Source organism: Hylobates moloch, unplaced genomic scaffold, assembly GCF_009828535.3.
Source record: "Hylobates moloch isolate HMO894 unplaced genomic scaffold, HMol_V3 SCAFFOLD_14, whole genome shotgun sequence".
Classification (NCBI taxonomy): Eukaryota; Metazoa; Chordata; class Mammalia; order Primates; family Hylobatidae; genus Hylobates; species Hylobates moloch.
The window spans coordinates 89,840,547-89,862,487 of NW_026652289.1; the positions used below are offsets into that span (position 1 = coordinate 89,840,547).

The 21,941-nt window shown below is 43.5% G+C and overlaps 1 protein-coding gene across 3 annotated transcripts in view; it reads left to right on the top strand.

Moving 5' to 3' along the window:
• The window catches only part of SQOR (sulfide quinone oxidoreductase), a 58,482-nt gene that overhangs the window by 29,968 nt on the left and 6,573 nt on the right, over positions 1-21,941 (top strand). For all 3 annotated transcript variants that reach the window (XM_032176298.2, XM_032176299.2, XM_032176300.2), the window contains exons 4-7: positions 6,306-6,359; positions 10,006-10,200; positions 12,480-12,689; positions 19,693-19,876. In XM_032176298.2, the coding sequence (XP_032032189.2) occupies positions 6,306-6,359; positions 10,006-10,200; positions 12,480-12,689; positions 19,693-19,876 (643 nt within the window). The remainder of the gene's footprint in view (positions 1-6,305; positions 6,360-10,005; positions 10,201-12,479; positions 12,690-19,692; positions 19,877-21,941) is intronic.

A 21,941-nucleotide genomic window follows, 5' to 3' on the forward strand; every position in this document is an offset into this window, starting at 1 on the left:
TACCAGACGAAAGCCCTCTCTAGAAAAATGCACCCACGTACCAGATTTTGCATTTGCTCTTAGGGACTTCAGAGATTTCCTGTAGCATTTCCCTGGACCCTGATCAAGAGTACCTGCTTTGGCTGAGCATGGTGGTTCACATTTGTAATCCCAACACATTGGGAAGCTGAGGTAGAAGGATCACTTGGGCCCAGGAGGTCGAGGCCAGCTTGGGTAACATAGTGAGACCCTGTCTCTACAGAAAAATTAAGAAATTAGCTGGGTGTGGTGGTGTGTGCCTGTGTTTCCAGCTACTTGGGAGGCTGAGGTGGGAGGATCACTTGAGCCCAGGAGTTCAAGGCTGCGGTGAGCCATGATCACGCCACTGCACTCCATCTTGGGTGACAGAGCTGTCTCCAGAAAAAAACAAAAACAAAAGAGTACCTGCCATGTAGCATTTATGATCCTTGGCTTTCTGGCCTCCATTCATTCATTCATTCTACAAATATTTATTAAGCATCTACTATAAGCCAGGTACAGTTTTAGACATTAAGGTTACATGAGTGAACAAAAACAGACACAAATTCTTACTGAACAGGATATTATATTCTAGTCAGGGAAAACATACAATCAACAATAGACATAACAAGTAAATTATATAGTATGTTAGAATATGATGGTTATTCATGAAAAAAATAGAGCTGATTTGGAGCTAATTGGTATTGGGGCACATGGAGGTGGGGGATTGAATTTAAAGTAGGTTGGTATTTACATAGTCCGTGGCCAAGGAGTTCTCTGATAAGTTAACTCTTCATTTTTTTAGACAGTTGGGTTATGTGAAAGTTCTGTCTTTACTGAGCCAGAATCCACCTTCCTGTAACCTTTTTTTGTATTCTTTCTTGGACATCCAGGATGTTTCTGTTTTTAATACATTTAATACCTTTCTTAATACTTTTATTCCTTGTTTTGTCCTGTTGTGTATGAGAGAAGAATGTCCTCTCTCTTTTCTGTGGAGAAACCCTTCAGCTATTTGAAGATGGCTCTTATGTTTTATGTAAACTTTCTCTAGGTAGATGTGTCCCGTCTGTCCTCATGTCCCTCAATTCTTCCTCACATTTCATGGTTTCCAGTCCCCCCAACCCCCTCTCTATTCTGCTTTAAACACCATCTGGCTTGTTAGTGCCCCATGAAAGAGGTGCCTAGAAGAGAAGGCAACTTTGCAGAACAGCCCAGAATAGCGTGGAGCCATTCTCTCCCATGATCTCACGCTGCCTAAGTTAGCATTTGCCTTTTTTGTGACAGTTACCACGGTGCTGACTCATGCTGGGCTTGAGGTCGGTGCAAATCGCTGGGCCCTTTTCACATGACCCACCATCAAGTCAGGCTTCCCCTATCCTGAAAAAGTGTAGTTGTTATTGATTTTACGTAAAGGCAGGAATGAATATATATATAAGCAAATACCTATATGCATATATATTTATTTTAATTAAAATTTTTATATATGGCTTTTGCCCTGTTAGTAGTTCAGAACTTTCTTATTTTTCTCAATGTCTCCAGGAGACTGGACTGAATTACACTCAAGATTGTTCTCAATTCACAAGGTTGAGCTTGGTGGCTCTTTTACCTTGCCAGGCTCCTGCATACGGGGCCAGGAGACCTGTCTCATATCACACACAGCATCTCTTTGGTACAGCAGGGCCTGCCTCATTGTTTGGACCTCTTCAAGCTACAGGAAGAGCTTTAGAGCCCTCTGTCGTTGGGTTCATGCTCATCTCAAGGACCGCATACTTTACTCATCTCTTGGGAATGACAGGCACTAGTAGGTGTTCTCACTGCTGAGTCCTACCTATTACTCCTAAGGCTAGACACTTAGGAAAGCTGTAGAGTCTTGTTTTGGGCTAGAGAAGTTGGTGCAACGTAGTGAGACTTTCTTCCAAGATTTTATGAAGCAAAACGACTTCATAGCCAGATAGCAGAAATACACATGACATCTCATGTGAGAAATCATCCTGCTGATTTTAATTCATCCTCCTAATCTATCTGGGTCTTTTGGATTTATGGCTCTGTCACTCCATTAGCTATTTTTCCTATCTTATTCACAGGTGGTTTCATATAAGTTCAAGGTTTTAATTCTGTAACATGTCACTAGAGAGCTTTTTTAGATTGCACAAAATTAGTCAACATTCTTTAGCAAATATTATTCAATTGACCAAATCATTCCATTCTGTCTTTTTTTTTTTTTTTTTTTTTGAGACGAGTCTCACTCTGTTGCCCAGGCTGGAGTGTGGTGGTGCGATCTTGGCTCACCGCAACCTCTGCCTCCTGGGTTCAAGTGATTCTCCTGCCTCAGCCTCCCGATAGCTGGGATTACAGGCGTGTGCTACCACTCCCAGCTAATTTTTGTGTTTTTAGTGGAGGCAGGGTTTTGCCATGTTGCCCAGGCTGGTCTCGAACTCCAGACCTCAGATGATCTGCCCACCTCGGCCTCCCAAAGTGTTGAGATTACAGGCGTGAGCCACCGTGCCCGGCCCATTCCATTCTTAGTTTACGCTTTCCCACCTTATTGGTGAAAGACTGAGCTGAAGGCACTGTTAAAACCCAGACTCAGTGTGTCTCTGACTCTTCCCTGATCCAGGGGTATGTTTGTCTGAAACGCATCTCAAGGCCCTGCGTAGACTGGTCCTTGCTCCTTCTCCAGGCTTAACCTGGTTCTATTCTTACCTTGTTTCTGCTCTTGCCATACTGGCCTCTTATTTCCTCAAATGCCTCAGCCTTTTTCTTACCCCAGGACATTTGCACATGCTGCTTCCACCTCTATCCCTAGCTAACTCCTACTCATCTTTAGCTTCCATATGACTCCTTTAGGCAAGCCTTCCTTGACTTCCCAGACTAGGTCAGGTTACCCCTTGATATGCTATCACAGCATTCTGTGATTTAGTAATTATTTGTGTCATTATCTGGTAATGCCTATCTCACTCACTAGATGGAGTTCCTGAAGGGCAGGGAGTGTATCTTTCTTGTCCATTGTTTTATGCCCAGGACCTCGCACAATATCTGGCACATAGAAGGTGCTCAGTAAATATTTGTGAGCAAATTGTGTCTGTTTTTTCATTTGTAAAATCGTAGAAGTTGTTGTGTTAAATGAATGAAACCATATGAAGCACTTAGAACAGCACCTTGCACAGAGCAAATGCTCAATAAATGTTGCTGTCATTTTTAAAAGAATACATAAAAAGGAAAAGGATATATTTATTGAGTATCTACTATATGCCAGAAGTTCTTGATTGCTGATTGAAAGCAGCAGGCTTATCATCTGTGAACCTATGTTGGTGCTAGTTTTCCTCTCCCCTCCCCTCCCCTCCCCTCCCTTCTCCTCCTTTCCCCTCCCATCTCCTTTCTCTCCTCCCCTCCCCTCTCTTTCTTCCTTCTCCTTCCCCCTCCCTCCTTCCCTCCCTCCCTCCCTCCCTTCCTTCCTCCCTTCCTCTCTTTGTCTCCCTCCTCCCTCCCCTCCCCTCCCCTCCTCTCCCTTCAGCCTTGCTCTGTTGCCTAGGCTGGAGTGCAGTGGTGAGATCACAGCTCGCTGCTCCTTGAACTCTTGGGCTCAAGAGTTTTGAGCCGATCTGCCTCAGCCTCCTGAGTAGCTGGGACTACAAGCACACACTACCATGCCCAGCTAATCTTTTAAAAAATTACTATGAAATGTCTATTTAGTAGTTGAGTCTAGACTTTTGCAAAGGATTAATAGCCTATTTACTAAGGTGTTGGTGTCAGAATTTACCTCTTCTGACCCCTGTGTAATATGAGAATACTTGCAGCTATTCAGCCTTCTGGCAAGGTCTACACTGTTGTGCATAACTGCTCAAAAGTCTTGTCTATAAGCTTTTGCCGTTCCTGAGGGTTTAGGTCATTTGACCTGAAAACTTGAACTCATTCAAAAGGCTTGAGGTTTTCTTCTTGCTCTCTTGCTATGGAGGGTTTATTCTCTCTTAATGATTTTTTCCCCATAATCTTAGGCTGGCGTGTTTTTAGTCCTTAGACGTAATGAATATTATGCTCTAATAAAATAGATTATAATCAATATTATGCTCTAATAAAACAGAGCATAATCAATATTGTGTTGCATTATCCTTGGTGGTGGCCTGCACAAACCAAAAGCTCCTCTTGTTGACAGTGGTCATATGTTTCACCTGCAGATCATCACTACCAGACCCCATGCTAGCTCTTACCTAACATGCCTGGATTGCTCACCACGGTTTGGCCGGCCATTTAACGGGCCCGGTGCCCTTTCCTGCAGAAGATGGAATTGCAAGACATCATCTTTCTTCCTTCCTTCCTTCCTTCTTTCTTTCTCTCTCTTTCTCTCTTTCTTTTCTTTTCTTTCTTTGAGATAGAGTCTTGCACTGTCACCCATGCTGGAGTGCAGTGGCGCGATCTTGGCTCACTGCAACCTCCACCTCCTGGATTCAAGCGATTCTTCTGCCTCAGCCTCCTGAGTAGCTGGGACTACAGGCACCCGCCACCATGCCCAGCTAATTTTTTTGTATTTTTAGTAGAGACGGGGTTTCACTATGTGGGCCAGGCTAGTCTCGAACTCCTGACCTTGTAATCCACCCGCATCGGCCTCCCAAAGTGCTGGGACTACAGGCATGAGCCACTGCGCCTGGCCGAGACATGATCTTTCTATGGATAGGCAAAACAAACAGATGAAAATGCTTATATTATCTATCCACTTAGAGAAGTTGTATTTTTCACAAGCAACTGAAATCATTCATCTATCCATTCACCCAACAAACATCACAGAGTTCCTCACTTTAGTGACTGTGCTAGATTCTAGGGATATAAAGAATAAGACATAACTTTTATCCTCTAGGAGTGGTCAGTGTGCTGGGGAGAACAAGTGCTAGGAAGCCTCGTGCACACTGTGCTGGGGAGCTCCTGGGAGGGGCCAGTGGTGAGGGTGACTGTGTCATAATGGGAAAGCCTGCTGCGGAGGTGCCTTTGGGGCCGAAGCTCCCGGATGCCAGGGCAGGACCTCTTCCGCACGTTGCTTCCCTTGGGTCCTCAGCCAGAGCCAAGCACTCTCAGGTCTTGGAGTCCTCCCTCTCCAACTGCGATTCTCTCCGCCATTTAGTACAGGATCATGGTAATCACCACCTGTTCCTTCTTTCTGGGCTCCTGAGTCTCATTGCAATCATTCTCCAACTCCAGTTTTCTAGGCAAGTTCTTGTACTTTACGGCTACTTTGTTTACACTTTTTGGCCTAAACTTGTCTTCCTCTTTGTCCTAAACCCACATTTCCATCATGCTACTTGTGGATACAATACCCATATTTGAAGAAGGGACTTTTTTCATCCCATACAGGTCATTAAATAAGATCAGGTGCACTATGTCATAGCCTTTCAGTGACCTTGAGATTGCTCAAAAGAGCAATCTCCCAATTACGATATTGGTCCAATCCACATGACAGGTCAGACTTGCTTGGGACTCACATATTACTCAATAGATTTTAGTTTTTTATTTTTAATATACAATATACTAATATATATTATATATATGTTATATATATATATATATATATATATATTTTTTTTTTTGAGACATGGTCTCACTCTATCACCAAGGCTGGAGTGCAGTGGTGTGATCTCTGCTCACTGCAACCTCCACCTCCCAGGCTTAAGCGATTCTCCCACTTCAGTGCCCCTGGGAGCTACAGGTGCATGCCACTGCACCTGGGTAACTTTTGTATTTTTTGCAGAGACAGGGTTTTGCCATGTTGCCCAGGCTGGTCTCCAACCCCTGAGCTCAAGTGATCCACCTGCCTCGGCCTCCCAAGGTGCTGGGATTACAGGTGTGAGCCACTGTGCCTGGCCTACCCCATAGATTTTAGACAGTGGATTGTCTTTTAAGATTAGGAAGCCCTTCTCTTACCTCTCAATATGAAAAAGTGTTAATACAAGCACTGTACAAATAATTGTGGCCTCTCACTGTGTAAACACATAGCTGTCTCAAGTTTTCTGGGGCCAGGCAGCTTACAAAATATTTGTGAAGCAGTGAGGTGTGAGGCATAGACAGCAGAGGGCATGATGGGAGTGGACGTGCATCCCTCCCTGCCTGTCTGCCCACCTCCCCCAGCCCCCAGATTAAAAAATGGGAACCTGGGCAGGACTCCCAACCTTGTTCTGCTTCGATTTTCTCATCTGTTCTGTGGGCTAATAATGTTTCCCTGCCTCCCTCAGACCACATGGAACCACATCTGGGGCCTGAGTCAATCCTTGATTTGCTGCTTCTTGGGTCTTGGTCTAAAATAATGTCTTTTTGTGTTGCAGATCTCCTACCGATATCTTATTATTGCTCTCGGAATCCAGCTGGACTATGAGAAGGTAGTGTGTGAAACTGTTTCTGTGTTATGCCGGCTTATCTATGCCGAGAGCAAATGCTGCTTTTAGTTGCTTTATTATATTCATTTTGACAAGAAAGGGGTTCTAAGAAAATATCTTCTGGTTTTATTTCTTGGCAGTCCTTTTATAGTTTTAAGGAAGTCTTCTCTAAGATTCTGTCAATAATAACAGTATGTTCTAGCTTTAAGCTTTAATCAGAGTTCAGCATGCTCATGCCTTAATGATAATTCTTGCAAAACAGCAGTTTTCTTTCCACATTTGTAAGAAACCTGTCTTGCTATGTGGGACTGAGTTGGCTGTATTGAAGATTAAATTCTGCTTTGGAAGTAGGGTTTAGATTAAATTTTAAAGCAGACTTTAAGGGGTGGAATGCCAGCAATTACCTCATCAGTTGCTGGAGGGACATCTGGGTTTTGTTGTGTAGATGCTGGGTTTTTAGCGTGAAGTAACCGATGCAATGGAAATGCCACCCAGAAGTTCCTCAGATCTCCCTTTTCAGTGAGCTAGGGAGCCAGATGCCATCTGAAAGCTGTGAGATTCAAGTTTATTTTTCTAAAACACAGTGGAGTAAATCGGTAAATATTATCATTTCCAGAAGCTTGTTGGGGACTACGGGTAAATAGTTGGAGTACAGGAAACACCTGTGCTAACCGGGTAACAAGCTTCAGGAATGTGACCCGGGCAAGGGCCTCATCAGAGTTGGCCCAGTAAGCGTCTTTGAAGAGTGCTTCTACGTAAAGAAACCTGAATTGTGCCATGTCTGGGGGAAGGGTGGTGAAAATGTCTTGGGATGTGTTGTGGGAAGGTTCAGAGAAGCTACAAGTTGTTGTGAATGTGGTAAGATGGTTTTGAGTCACGGTGCCGTGGGTCATGAGTCTGTTAGAATGACAGACAAGCTATGAAGTAGACGATATGGAGAAAGGTGTTTATTACAACTACTTTCAAGAGGGCCATACCTTCCAAAAAAGCCCCCACAGCGTTGACCTAGCAAAGGCAATGCATCTCCATGGTACTGTTTTCCCAAAGCCCCAGTGTCACGTGAGAAGGACTGCAGAGGCCAGTGCTCAGAGTTCATAGCAGCCTCTTGTAGCAAACCAAGTCACAGAGATATTTAAAAGTAGCCATTATTATGGAATCTCTATTACATACCAGGAACCATGCTAGGAATCAAATATTGTTTCTTTTTTATTTTGAGAAGGAGTCTTGTCACCCAGGCTGGAGTGCAGTGGTGTGATCTCAGCTCACTTGCAAATTCCATTTCCCAGGTTAAAGCAATCTCCTGCCTCATCCTCCAGAGTAGCTGGGATTACAGGTGCCCACCACCACGCCCGGCTAATTTTTATATATTTTTTAGTAGAGACGGGGTTTCACTGTGTTGGTCAGGCTGGTCTCAAACTCCTGGCCTCAAGTGATCCACCCACCTCAGCCTCTCAAAGTGCTGGGATTACAGGCATGAGCCACTGTGCCCAGCCAGGAATCCAAAATTGATTCTTTACAACTACTTGTAAGGGAGGCATTTTTATCTTCACTTAATAGATGAGGAAACTGAGGCTAAGGGAATGTAATAACTTAACCATGGTCACTGTGCTACTTGGGACTCTTTGATTGCAATTTCAAGGAAACTACTCAGGTTGGTGTAAATAAAAAGTGGAGATCATTGATGAAAATACTGAGATGTTTCTAGAACACTATAGGGCAAGAATGTAGCTGGGCCTCTGGCAGGGCTGGATCTCCACTTTGGGTTCTGTTGGACTCAGGCAGCCTCTCTTTGTCCATCTCTCTTAGCCTCTTTCTCAGGCCAGCTTCACAGGGTCTCTGCAGCAGGCCATCCTGCCTGCTGGTCTACTCTGTGTGATAGGAGAGTCCACAGCTCCCCAGTGCACAGCCTGTTGCTGGAAGCCAAAGGAGGAGTCACATCTCTTTCCCTGACTCTCCCTTTCCTTCTCTCCTCTCCTCTCTAGCTCTCTCTGCTTCAGAATTCCCAGGGAAGCAACTCTGACTAGATGAGGGGTCAAAACCACCCTTTTTGACACAGGTTTTCCTGAAAGGAGCTTGGTTACCAGTTTATGGCACCTTTTCCGTCGACGACAGCTTCTTAAAACTAGAGAAAAATAATGAAGGTGATAAGACATCAACTGCTTGTTTCTGCTTGTTTACCTCTTGGATAGTGAGATTTGCTGTGGGAACTAGAAGGTATGGTGGTCCTGTGCAAAGACCCCCAGGCAGGTGGGCAGAGGCCTTTGTGTCTGGTTGTTTAAGATTCTGGGCAGGGCTCCATCCAGTCTAGGGGCTAATAATATTCCCCTGCCTCCCTCAGAGGTACATAGTGAATATCCATTGTTAGCATTGATCTGAAACTTTGAAAACATTAAAATGCAAGGTGATTTTATAATAATAATGATATTATTATTGAGACTGCCAATGTTACTACTATCTAACTGTAACAGGGGTGAACAGTAACAAATAGTTGCTTTTAACATTGAGTGTGATAAGTAATGAACTCAGGCCACTGAGGAGATGAGAGCACTCTGTTTGCTTGAGACCTCAGGGATAAGTGTCTGGAGTGACTTTGGAGGCGTCCCAGAGAATGAGCTGGAGAGGCTCTGAAGGACCAGTCCATCTTGATGACTGTTTGTTGATGATTGAAGTTGAACCTGCTCTTGCTGAGAACTGAGGCTTAAGTCTCTTTAACTCAGTCTGTGACGTCTTCATTGCACTCTATGTGCCTTCTAACATTTATAGTAGGTGTCCAGTTGATCTTATTGGCAATAATCAGCTAACATTTACAGGACATTTGCCATGTGCATGTGTCCTTTACATGCACGGCCTCATTTGCTTCTGCCTACAACCCTGTGAAGCAGATACCTTATCCCCATTTCACAGACGGTGAACGTTAAGATTCTCAAACCTGAGTGTGCATCTGAGTCACCTGGAGGGCTTGTTAAAACACAGATTGCTGGGCCTGCTCCCAGAGTTTCTGATTCGGTGGGTCTAAGATGGGGCCTGATAATCTGCATTTCTAGCAAGCTCCCAGGTGGTGCTTGTGCTGCTGATCTGAGCACCACACTTGGAGACCTACTGGCTTAGAAGTATTAGGTAATTTACGCAGGGTCACAATGCTAGTAAGTGGAAGAGCCAGGACTCAAACTGGTATGTGGGATCCTAAAGTCCATGTTTTTAGGTACCTGGCTTTAGTACCTTTACCTAGAGTTCGGTCTGGTACATCCTGATAAAGAGTGATTTAAGTTTGCTATTCTTGATGATATCAATGGCTCTTGGTCCTGCCAGTTGTTCTTTCCAGTAAGGCAACTGGTTCTCCTAAAAGGAAGGCTGGCTGGCATCTTGTCCTCGCTCTGATGGTGGGAAAGGTTGTATTCAAATTGTATTCTCCAGGCCAGGGAGTTGGAGGGTTCCTCTGAGCTGAGCCCATTCTGCAGTTTGACAGGTGACTACAGGTGCCACAGCTTTGGTCTTAGAACCCTCACCCACCTGCCTGCTCTAGGCATGTGGGTATTGGAGGGTAATGATAGTACTGAAATATTTGAAAGGTTGTAGAAATGGCAAAGAACAAGGACTCTAAAGACATTTGCACTTTTGTTTAAAATAATTTTTGTGTACTTTGTTGCAGATTAAAGGCCTACCCGAAGGTTTCGCTCATCCCAAAATAGGGTCGAATTATTCAGTTAAGACTGTAGAGAAGACATGGAAAGCTCTGCAGGACTTCAAGGAGGGCAATGCCATCTTCACCTTCCCAAATACTCCAGTGAAGTGTGCTGGAGCCCCTCAGAAGATCATGTACTTATCAGAAGCCTACTTCAGGAAGGTATGCTTCCTTTCCGGGGACAGAGATGAGCAGGGCAGACAGTGCTAATTCACTGATTGCAATAATTCCATTTTATCTCTATTGTAATCCCTTTTTTATCGCTGAATTTTTATTACATGTGTACAAAATTAGATAACTAGAAGTTTATAAAATACAAAAGAGGAGAGAATCACTCATGATCCAATTGCTTAAATAAAGCTGCAGTTTTCAACTTGACATGGCTTTCCAGCTTTTTTTCTGTATACTTAAATATGGTTACAGTCATAGTGTACATGAAAAATTTAGCTGTATTATATAATATTAAATAGTCTTTGTTACATACTTTTTAAATATGTGTGTAAAAGTCTACTGGATGCTGGGTGTGGTGGCTCTCGCCTGTAATCCCAGCACTTTGGGAGGCTGAGGTGGGCAGATCACCTGAGGTTAGGAGTTCAAGACCAGCCTGACCAACATGGAGAAATTCCGTCTCTACTAAAAATACAAAAAAAATTAGCTGGCTGTGGTGGTGCATACCTGTAATTCCAGCTACTGGGGAGGCTGAGACAGGAGAATTGCTTGAACCTGGGAGGCAGAGGTTGTGGTGAGCCAAGATTGCACCATTGCACTCCAGCCTGGGCAACAAGAGCGAAACTCTGTCTTAAAAAAAAAATAAATAAATAAAGTCTACTGGAGAGATATGTTAGAGACTGTTTAAATAGTTCCATATAGTTAGACAATTAGTTGCAGATTGTTCATTTTTATCCATAATGCTATCCACTACTTCCACTCAAGTTTAAGGTCATGAATATTTTCTGTCCCTTGGGTATACATTAAAAAATATGATAGGCAAAATGCCAATTTAAAAAGCAAAAAAATGTTCTCATAGAACTTTAAACCTTCATGGAAAGAGATATTTGGGCAGGAGGAGACTTTCTCAGCATTCTCCAAATGCTCTCTGTGTAAGAGCAGGTGTCTGCAGCTCAAGTACACCTGGCTTAGGCTTGTGAGGGAAGCTGTTCTTGCCCTCCCTGCTCTTGCCTGGGGTGTGACATTTAGTTTACTAAAGTGTGGTTTGGCTTGAGACAGTGGCAGGATTTCTAGCAGCCCATAGTCATGTACGGGGACAGATGGGAAGAAGGGTGGGGAAGAACGGGCTGGGGAGTGGTTGAATGTGTTCATGGAGGCTGGGAATGAGCAAGACCTTCCCCTGAGCTCTGTAAACTGCAACAACCCTGCGAGGCAGGGAATTAAAGACAGTTCCAGTAATCATTTCTGACTCCAAGAAAGTTCATTCTGGGTCATAAAGGTTGGCACAGCCTTTTGAGGCACTTACCCACCTGACTTCTTCACATGGTGAGATCCGGGTGAGCAAATCCTGAAAGGAGCCGAGCAAAGGAAAGAAGAAGAAACCAGCTGTTTCTTCCGTCCTGGAGACTTCCTTTGTATAACTCTTTTCTCCCAAGTCTTGGATGGCCTACGAGGAAGGTTCGAGTACCGTAAGATCTTAGGCATTTGGGAGAATATTGGCCTCTCTGAACAGTATCAAGAAGGCAGGAACTCAGGGTTTTGTTGTTATTGTTTTTTAGTTTAGTTTTTTGTTTTTTTTTTTGAGACAGAATTTTGCTCTGTCACCCAGGCTGGAGTGCAATGGTGCAATCTCAGCTCGCTGCAAACTCCGCTTCCTGGGTTCAAGCCATTCTCCTGCCTCAGCCTCCTGAGTAGCTGGGATTACAGGTGCCTGCCACCACGCCCAGCTAATTTTTGTATTTTTGGTAGAGACAGGCTTGTCTCAAACCATGTTGGCCAGGCTGGTCTGGAACTCCTGACCTCAGGTGATCTGCCTGCCTCGGCCTCCGAGAGTGCTAGGATTACAGGTGTGCGGTACTGCGCCTGGCTGGAACTCAGTTTTGCTCACTGCTGTTCCCTCAGCACCTAGGACGGTATCTGGCCAACTCTAGAACTTTATTAAATATTTATTGAGTGAATGAATACATGAATATATGAATAAACATTCCGTTCTACTCTATTCTATCTTGACCTGGACCTAACCTTCACCTCTCGCCTTCAGCTGAACAATGCCTACCTCAGCCCCCAACTCAAGTGTGTACTTAGTTGTGTGTCATGGGCAGAACATAAGGAGGAGGCAGTGGATTGGTCTGCCCGTTGCCCTGCCAGGACATAATGGTGGCAAAAGCTCGCAAGGTCCCTGCTGAGGGTTTTAATTCTTGTCTGGATTAAAAAAAAAAAGAAAGGCAGCTGCAGTCATGCTTTGGTGTTAATGGTTTTCTTATTTTTCTCAGACAGGGAAGCGATCCAAGGCCAATATCATTTTCAACACTTCTCTTGGAGCCATTTTCGGGGTGAAGAAGTATGCAGATGCCCTGCAGGAGATCATCCGGGAGCGGAACCTCACTGTTAACTACAAGAAAAACCTCATTGAAGTCCGAGCCGATAAACAAGAGGCTGTATTTGAGAACCTGGATAAACCGGGAGAGACCCAAGTGATTTCAGTGAGTGGTGAGGCTAAGCTGTCAGTCTGAAGCGTTGTCTGCTGAAACGCGCCATAGATACATGGGGGCTTGCACCACCCTATCTGCCATCCCTGTGTGCTGGGGAAGACTGGGTGAAACGAGCATCTTAGGGAAGTGATAGGGCAAGAAGGTAGGCCAAAATGGGTGGGGAAGAGAAATATATAAGAGGCTGTGTCAGTGGGAGGTGAGAAGGCGTTGTTAGCTGGTGCCAAGTGAATTTTTGTCCTATTCCTTTGACTCAACTTTTCCTGGCATCGAATCACTTGAAGTAGCCAAAAAAGTTCCACAACTTTGGTTACTGTGTAGGGGTAAGGGAGGGCATCCTCGCATGCAAGATCTGGTGATTGTCTCAATTGGTGGCATGTGAGAAACAGTCCTGCTTGTGAGCAGGAAGTAACCCTGTGGGTAGTTCAAGAAAACAGGGATTAGCTGGGCATGGTGGCTCACACCTGTAATCCCAGCACTTTGGAAGGCCAAGGCAGGTGGATCACTTGAGGTCAGGAGTTCAAGACCAGGCTGGCCAGCATGGTGAAACGCTGTCTCTACTAAAAATACGAAAATTAGCTGGGCGTGGTGGCGGGTGCCTGTAGTCCCAGCTACTGGGGAGGCTGAGGCAAGAGAATCACTTGAAGCCAGGAGGTGGAGGTTACAGTGAGCCAAGATCACGCTATTGCACTCCAGCCTGGGCAGCAGAGTGAGACTCTGTTTCAAAAGAAAAAAGAACAACAGAGATGTCTTTCACCTGTGGAAGAGGCTATCTTTAAAAATATTTCCCCTTGAAGGATCTGGCAGAGCTACTATACTTCCTGGAAAGATTTGGCCTTTGTTGTATGAGGTTGGCCTTGGTGTCTGAGTTTCTTCTTCTGTGAAGTGAGAATAGTACTTTCTGGAGGTGTTATGAGGTTAAGAACAAGATGTAAAAGCATCTGGAGAAGCATGCATGGAAGAATATTTGTTTACATCATTTTGGCAAAAGTTGTTGGCAATGAGAAAATGTTACAGAGTCAGATTTTATTCATTCAGAATTTTTCAAGAAATGAAGTGTTCCATAAAAAGGAATTTTGAAGTGAACCAAAGACTAGACTTCTGAACTTCAAACTTCAAATTTTAAACTTTTTAGCTCAGCTCTTTCTAAAATTTATGGCATACATCTTTCCTTTTTAAAATAGTGCACTAAATATCACTTGAAATGTTACTGATGATTCAGGGTCATAATTTTAAAAACTTTTATTTGGAAATAATCTCAGGCCCAGCACTGTGGCTCTTGCTTATAATTCTAGCACTTTGGGAGGCCGAGGCAGGCGGATCACCTGTGGTCAGGGGTTCGAGACCAGCCTGGCCAACATGGTGAAGCCCCATCTCTACTAAAAATACAAAAATTAGCTGGGCGTGGTGGCACATCCCTGTAATCCCAGCTACCCGGGAGGCTGAGGCAGGAGAATCGCTGGAACCCAGGAGGCAGAGGCTGCAGTGAGCCGAGATTGTACCACTGCACTCCAGCCTGGGTGACAGAGTGAGACTCCGTCTAAAAAAAAAAAAGAAATAATCTCAAACTTAGAGAAGTTACAAAATAAAAATAGTACAAAGAAAATTGTATGTAGCTTTTACCTAGATTCACTTGTAGAATTTTACCCCATTTACTTTAGCTTTATCATTTGATTCCTTCCTTCCTTCCTTCCTTCCTTCCTTCCTTCCTTCCTTCCTTTCTTTCTCTTTCTTCTATCTGCCTTTGTCTATCTATCTATCCATCCATCCATATCTAGTTTTTCCAAAGGAAATTTACATATATCTTATATCAGCTCTCTTTAGCCCCAAATACTTTAGTGTTAATTTTCTAAAATAGAAGTGTTCTCTTAATTAACCACAGTACCATTATCAACTCAGTAAATTTAGCACAGATACAATTTTTTAACTTACTATTTCTATTCCAGTTTAGTTGATTGGCCCAACTGTGCTTATAGCATTTTTTCCTCCAGTGCAGGACTCAGGTTATAGTCAGGTATTACATTCAATTGTGAGGTCTATTTAGCCTCCTTTAATCTGTGACGTTTCTATAGCTTTTCTTTGTCTTCTATGACATTGATATTTTGAAATAATACAGCCCTCTTCCCCACCACTTTTCTTTCAGTAGAATGTTCCTCATTTTGAGTTTGTCAGTGTTTTCTTGTGATTAGTTTCAGGCTCTGCTATTTATTTATTTATTTTTGAGATGAAGTATTGCTGTGTTACCCAGGCTGGAGTGCAGTGGTGCAAACTCAGCTCACTGCAGCCTCTGCTTCCCAGGTTCAAGCGATTCTCTTGCCTCAGCTTCATGAGTAGCTGGGACTACAGGTGTGCACCACCATGCCTGGCTAATTTTTTTATTTTTTATTTTTAGTAGCGATGAGGTTTCACCATGTTGGCCCGGCTGGTCTCGAACTCCTGACCTCAAGCCATCCGCCTGCTCGGCCTCCTGAAGTGCTGGGATTACAGGCATGAGCCATCGCACCTGGCCTCAGGCTCTGTTTTTTAGGCTGGAACATTGCGTAAGCATTGTGCCCTTCTAAGGTATCACATTTGCAAGCCTACAGTGTTCATCTGCCCTTCATTGGTGATGTTAATTTTGATCAGCAGTCAAGATGTGGTCCAGTTTTTCCATGGAATAATTAAAATTTGTTTTCTCCCTTGCTACTAATAAGAAGTCTGTGGGAAGACACTTTAAAACCATGCAAATAGTCTACTCATTCAAGTCTCCCCACTAAAGTTAGCATCCACTGATGATCCTTGCCAAATCAAATCTTTGCTATGGTGATTGCAAAATGATGATTTTCTAACTGTAACATTTCCTGCACATTTACCAGTAAGCTCTTGGCATTCCTTCAGCGAGAGTCTTTGCTTCCCTCTTAGTTAAGTAACTATTGGTATGAACTCATGAGTTCCTATATTTTTTCCAATGGTGTTATCATTCATTATTGTTTTAATTATTTTGGTGCTCAAATTGTTCTGGATTTGGTCAGTAGGTTCCCCTTCCAGCTGGCTCTTGTGTCCCTGTGACATGCCCCATCATGTGTTTGAGCACTTCCTTTACTTTCTGGTGTCACAGGTTGTACCAGGCTCATCTCGTATCTATCTGCAGCAGCTCAGGGTCATCATTTTGAATAGCTCCTGTGTAGTTATGCACACAGAGGCTATTGGAATGTTTGGAGCCAGTTATCACTTTACAAAAGGGTCTCAAATTACTACTCTTTGTTTTTATGGGTGTCCTTTTTGTAGTTTTCCTTTTTCCTGGCTGTCAGGCAGTTGTAAGTAACTTTGGGAGGTCCCTCCAGCTTTAGCTCTTTTAAATTGCTGCTCCTCAAATGGGCTCACTCAAATGGGCTATGAGTGAGAGCTCGTGAGTGAACTCATTTTTACTTTACAAAAGAGCCCATTTGAGAGAGTTCGTTTGAGTGAGCCCAAGTTGGGCTTTCACTAAAATGGGCTATGAGTAAGAGCCCAAAGCATACTTTTATGAGCAAAGTGTATGAACTTGAGTGCACGAACTTAACTTTGTTAGTACTTTGGTTCTCTGGATAGCTGAGGTTGTAGGTAGGGGTGTGGATAAATGAATGATTATTATTCTTCTAAAGGGTTTGTAATTAAAGAAGATACTTGTGTCCCCTTTGAATTATAGGATTTCAGGTCAGATATTTAGTTCCACTCTTAAAATCTGAATTTTAAAAAATCCACCAGAGGATGTAAAGCTGTGGCACTTAACCCTGGCTACATATTAGGGAGCTTTTAAAATGTGCTGATGCCTGGTCTCCTTACAAGAGGTTTTAACTAATTGGTTTTGGGTGCAGATTGAGGATGGGGAGTTTCAAAATTACCCCTAATGACTTTAATGTTCAACCAGGATTGAGAACAACTGGTGTAAAGAATTGGGCCGGGCGTGGTGGCTCACATCTGTAATCCCAGCACTTTGGGAGGCTGAGGTGGGTGGATCATGAGGTCAGGAGTTTAAGACCAGCCTGGCCAAGATGGTGAAACCTTGTCTCTACTGAAAATACAAAAATTAGCCAGGCGTGGTGGCGGGAGCCTGTAATCCCAGCTACTCGGGAGGCTGAGGCAGAGAATTGCTGGAACCCGGGAGGCGGAGGAACTAGAAGACACTTTGGAGATTGTCTAGTCTAGTGCATTTCTTTATGGATAAGCAAATTAAAGACCAAAGAGATGAAGTGACTTGTCTAAGTAATAGCATTCTATTTTTCTTTGTAAATGAACCTGTTCCTTCAAGCCAGAGATTGTAAGCATGTGATCCACAGATTTTACATGTCAGAATCACTGGCAGATTTTGTTAAAGTACAGATTCCTGTGCTTTACCCAGATCTACTAGATTGGGATCTTGGCATGGTACAGCCTGGGAACCTGTATTTTCCACAAGTCTCCCCAGTGCTGCTAATAAACATTAAAGTTTGAAAACCACCACATTGAATGGACTATGTATGTTAATAAAGGAGAACCAAGTTATTTATCCTATACAGTTACAGAAATAAATGATGGATAATGAACAAGCTACAATTAAGTGCCAATGTTTGCTTGGTTTTTTTCTTTCTTTTTTTTTTTTTTTTTTGTAGACAGGGTCTCACTCTGTCACCCAGGTTGGAGTGCAGTGGTACAACCATGGCTCACGGCTCACTGCATCCTCTACTTCCCAGGCTCAGGCAATCCTCCTACCTCAGCCTCCTGAGTAGCTGGGTCTATAGGCATGCACCACCATGCCCAGGTAATTTTTGTATGTTTTGTAAAGACTGGGTTTTACTATGTTGCTCAGGCTGGTCTCAAACTCCTGGGCTCAAGTGATCTGCCCACCTTGGCCTCCCAAAGTGTTGGGATTATAGGTGTAAGCCACCACACCTGGCCCAATGTTAATTTCTTTTTCTTTCTTTTTTTCTTTTGGAGGCAGGATCTTGCTCTGTCACCCAGGCTGGAGTGCAGTGGTGCCATCTTGGCTCACTGCAACCCTCACCTCCCGGCCTCAAGCAAGCCATCCTCCTACCTCAATCTCCTGAGGAGCTGGGACAACAGGCATGTGCTACTACGTCTAGCTAATTTTTTGTATTTTTGGTAGAGAGGGGTTTCACTACGTTACCCAGGCTGGTCTCAAACTCCTGAGCTCAAGCGATCTGCCCACCTTGGCCTCCCAAAGTGTTGGGATTACAGACGTGAGCCACTGCACCTGGCCATTAATTTCTAATAAATCCATAAAGCAGACCCTTTTGTAGGATGTTAGCTCAGGTAAAACTCCATACCTTTATGATGATTATATGAAAGTATTTAGCTTTTCATTTAGAAAAGAGGTGTGGAATTTACGTGTACTTGTGAAATTCAAACACATTAACTCCACCAAGATGACTCTAGTAAGGTTTAGACCTCAGTTCAAAAACATAGCTCTAGGTCAGGTATGGTAGCTTGTACCTATAATCCTAGCACTTTGGGAGGCTGAGACAGGTGGGTTGCTTAAGCCCAGGAGTTCGAGACCAGCCTGGGCAACAGAGCAAGACCGAGTCTCTACTAAAAGAAACAACAACAACAACAAACTAGCTGGGTGTGGTGGTGCATGCCTGTAGTCCCAGGTATTCGGGAGGCTGAGGCAGGAGGATTGCTTGAGCCCAGGGGTTCGAGGCTATAGTGAGCTATGATCAAGCCACTGCCCTCCAGTCTGGCAACAGAGTGAAACACTGTCTCAAAAGTAGGTCTAGTTGACTGCGGAAATACAGACAGGAGATTAATAATTTAGAGATGATAGTTGTTGACCATTTCATCCATTATCCTGCAAACATGCATTCAGTTTCAATGTTCATTAACAGACCTGACCGCAAGGACCCATGTCCCCAAGAGCCACCCTCTAGCCAAGATTATCCTGCAGATGAGCAGCAGCCATTTGCGGTGCTCCTTCCCTGAGGTTAATTAAGCTTATATTTGTCTGAGAGTTGTAATAAGTACAAGTCATCTTCCTAATTCCCATTGCCATCAGTGACTGCTGAGCCTCTCGGAGGGCATGGGGCCATTGGACTTCTTATGGAAATGAAGGGCTATTGACTATCTCAAAAGGTTGGAATTGTCTTCAAATGCGTAAGTTTTTACCCTAATGACATGTCATGAACATTTCAATCAGTGTGTCCTTAACTGGACCCACTAGCAAATTGATGAAGTTGCTAGAAGGAGTTGTTAAAAATAAGTAAAAAGAATAATAAGAACCAACTACAAAATGTGAAAGAATATTACATAAACAAAAAAATTAAATGAGCCCTCAAAAGTGATTAGGATGGGTCAGTGCACCACTACCAAGGGTAACCTTGATACGGTGTTTTGGAAAAAAATTCACCCCTGCCTTCTGCACTGAAAAGTAAATCCAGTACTGAATCAGACCCCTTGATCCTTTTCCAAAGTGCTAGCTAATATTTTTACCACCGCTTTTCATCATTAATTGGTGTTCTGACAGTTTCCTTTATGTGTTTCGAAGTTGACACATATTTGGGCATGATGCTTTCTTACCAGCTCCTAACACATCCTTTACAAGTTTAAGGGATACTGAGCATCACCTTACAGAATAACACTGAGGTGCTAAATTTTACAAGTTGACAGCTGAGGGTCAGGGAGACTGCAACTGAAATATACCACCCCCTTATTTTAGTACTAATAAAAACATCAATGGATTCTTTCAGAATATTAGTGAGCTTTACTCCAATATCTCATGTACCCGTATGTGTGTGGCCACAGGGATCTCTTGGTCTCTGTGTGGGGAGATCATGTCAACTGAGAGAATGGTTATTTAGCTTATCACCATCCCCCAGGAGAACACATAAGATCTTGGAGAGGGCATGGACTGGTACAAGTGCTGATTGTATAATGCTCCATGCAGCCATAGCACAGTGTACGGAGTAAGGAAGGTGGGGGGAGAGCTTGTGGAGCTGTAGAAATATTGAATAAATGAAAATGTGGATTCTCTCTTTGTGTGTAGTATGAAATGCTTCATGTCACACCACCAATGGGCCCACCAGATGTCCTCAAGACCAGTCCTGTGGCTGATGCTGCTGGTTGGGTGGATGTGGATAAAGAAACTCTGCAACACAAGAGGTACCCAAATGTGTTTGGGATTGGGGACTGCACCAACCTTCCTACGTCAAAGACCGCTGCTGCAGTAGGTAAGATAACCAGCTCTATTTCTCCCTTTCTCAAAAATATGTCACCTCAAGGCATGATTGTAGCAAAAACAAAAACTTGGCATCGGCCAGAGACGGTGGTTCCTGCCTGTAATCCCAGCACTTTGGGAGACTCAGGCAGGCAGGTCATTTGAAGCCAGGAGTTTGAGACCAGCCTGGCCAACATGGTGAAACCCCGTCTCTACTAAAAATACAAAAATTAGTCAGGCATGTGGCGGGCGCCTGTAATCCCAGCTACTCAGGAGGCTGAGGCAGAAGAATTGCTTGAACCCGGGAGGTGGAGGTTGCAGTGAGCCAAAATCGCACCACTGCATTCCAACCTGGGTGACAGAGCAAGGCTTCATCTCAAAAAAAAAAAAAAAAAAAAAAAAAAAGGCTTTCCTAAGACAGAAGCAAGTTGTCAATGAACCCAGTGTCATATAAAGCAAAAAGTACCTTTTGAGTGCTTTGCCCCGGAGTAGCATGATCTTATCTACCTCTTCTAGGTCACAGGGGTGGTTGTCAGAAGAAGGGGCCTTAGAGAGAGTGCATCACTTTTCCAGCTCTCTTGAAGTCTGTTACTTCTCATACTGCCATACTGGCATCCCTGGTATTCTTTGCCTCTGACACCAGGCAGGTTGGCTATTTTTCTTCTGTCTGAAACACCATAAAGCTTGAGAAGCATTTGTTTTCCCAGAAAACACATGCAAGCCAATGAAAGCTTGCAGACCAGAAAATTGTCCTGTTAAGACAAATACAGTGGAGCATGCCCTGAGTGGTACATGATTAAGGCCTCAGCCTGGAAAACTAAATTCTTCACCTCGATGTTCTGCACCAGCAGTGATGGGGAGAATTGCCTTTTAGATTCTGTCCTCTGCTGACAGGAACTGTCTTCTCTGGATGCTATAAAACACAAAACCTTCAGTATGGTAGTGTTTTGTGTGAATTAGACACCTGTGGAACAGACTGTGTTACTTTTGCTGACTATTTCAACCTCAGGGTAGACTATCTAGGAAACTCACGGAATGTCTTTTTCATTATTAATGTTAATTTCCTTTCAACTTTTTATTTAAAAAAAATCTCAAACCTATACAAATTTGAAATAAATTATAATACTCATATACCCTTCAGGTATTAACCAATTATTAATATTTTGTGACATTTGCTTCATCGTATTTATGTATATATGTATATTATGTATGTATATATTATGTGTGTGTGTACATATATGTATTTATATATGTGTATATATATGTGTGTCTATATATATATATATATATTTTTTTTTTTTTTTTGGTGGGGGACAGAATTTCACTCTTGTTGCCTGGGCTGGAGTGCAGTGGCACACTCTCAGCTCACTGCAACCTCTGTCTCCCACGTTCAAGCGATTCTCCTTCCTCAGCCTCCCAAGTAGCTGGGATTACAGGCACCCACCACCACACCTGGCTAGTTTTTGTATTTTTAGTAGAGATGGGGTTTCACCATGTTGGCCAGGCTGGTCTCGAACTCCTGGCTGGTGATCTGCCCACCTTGGCCTCCCAAAGTGCTAGGATTATAGGCATGAGCCACCACGCCCAGCCCATATTTATGTATATTTTCCTAAAAATGTCCTTTTTTGTCCCAGCCCCTCCTTAAATCCACCAGCCAGTCGAGGATCACACACTGCATTGGGCGTCATGCCTTTTTGGTTCCCTTTAATATAGAGCAGGCCTTCTGACATCTTTATTTTCATGGCATCGATATTTTTGAAGATTCCAGGCCAGCTACCTTGCAGAATACCCCAAAATTTAGAATTGTCTAGTTGCTTTCTTATGGTTAGATTCAGGTTATATGTTTTGGCAAAAATCTCCAAACCTGAGGCTGTGTACCTCCCTCCGTGGCACCTCAGGAGCCTGTCACGTTAGTTTGTCTTGTCTTTAGGGAAGCTAGACTTCCTCACTGGGTTAAGGGGTGTTCTCTCTCTCTCTCTCTCTTTTTTTCATTGTAAAAGTACTCTCTCTCTCTTTGTAATTTGTAGGTAGTCTGTGGGGTGATACTTTGAAATGACACTCATTTGATGTAAGCCTGC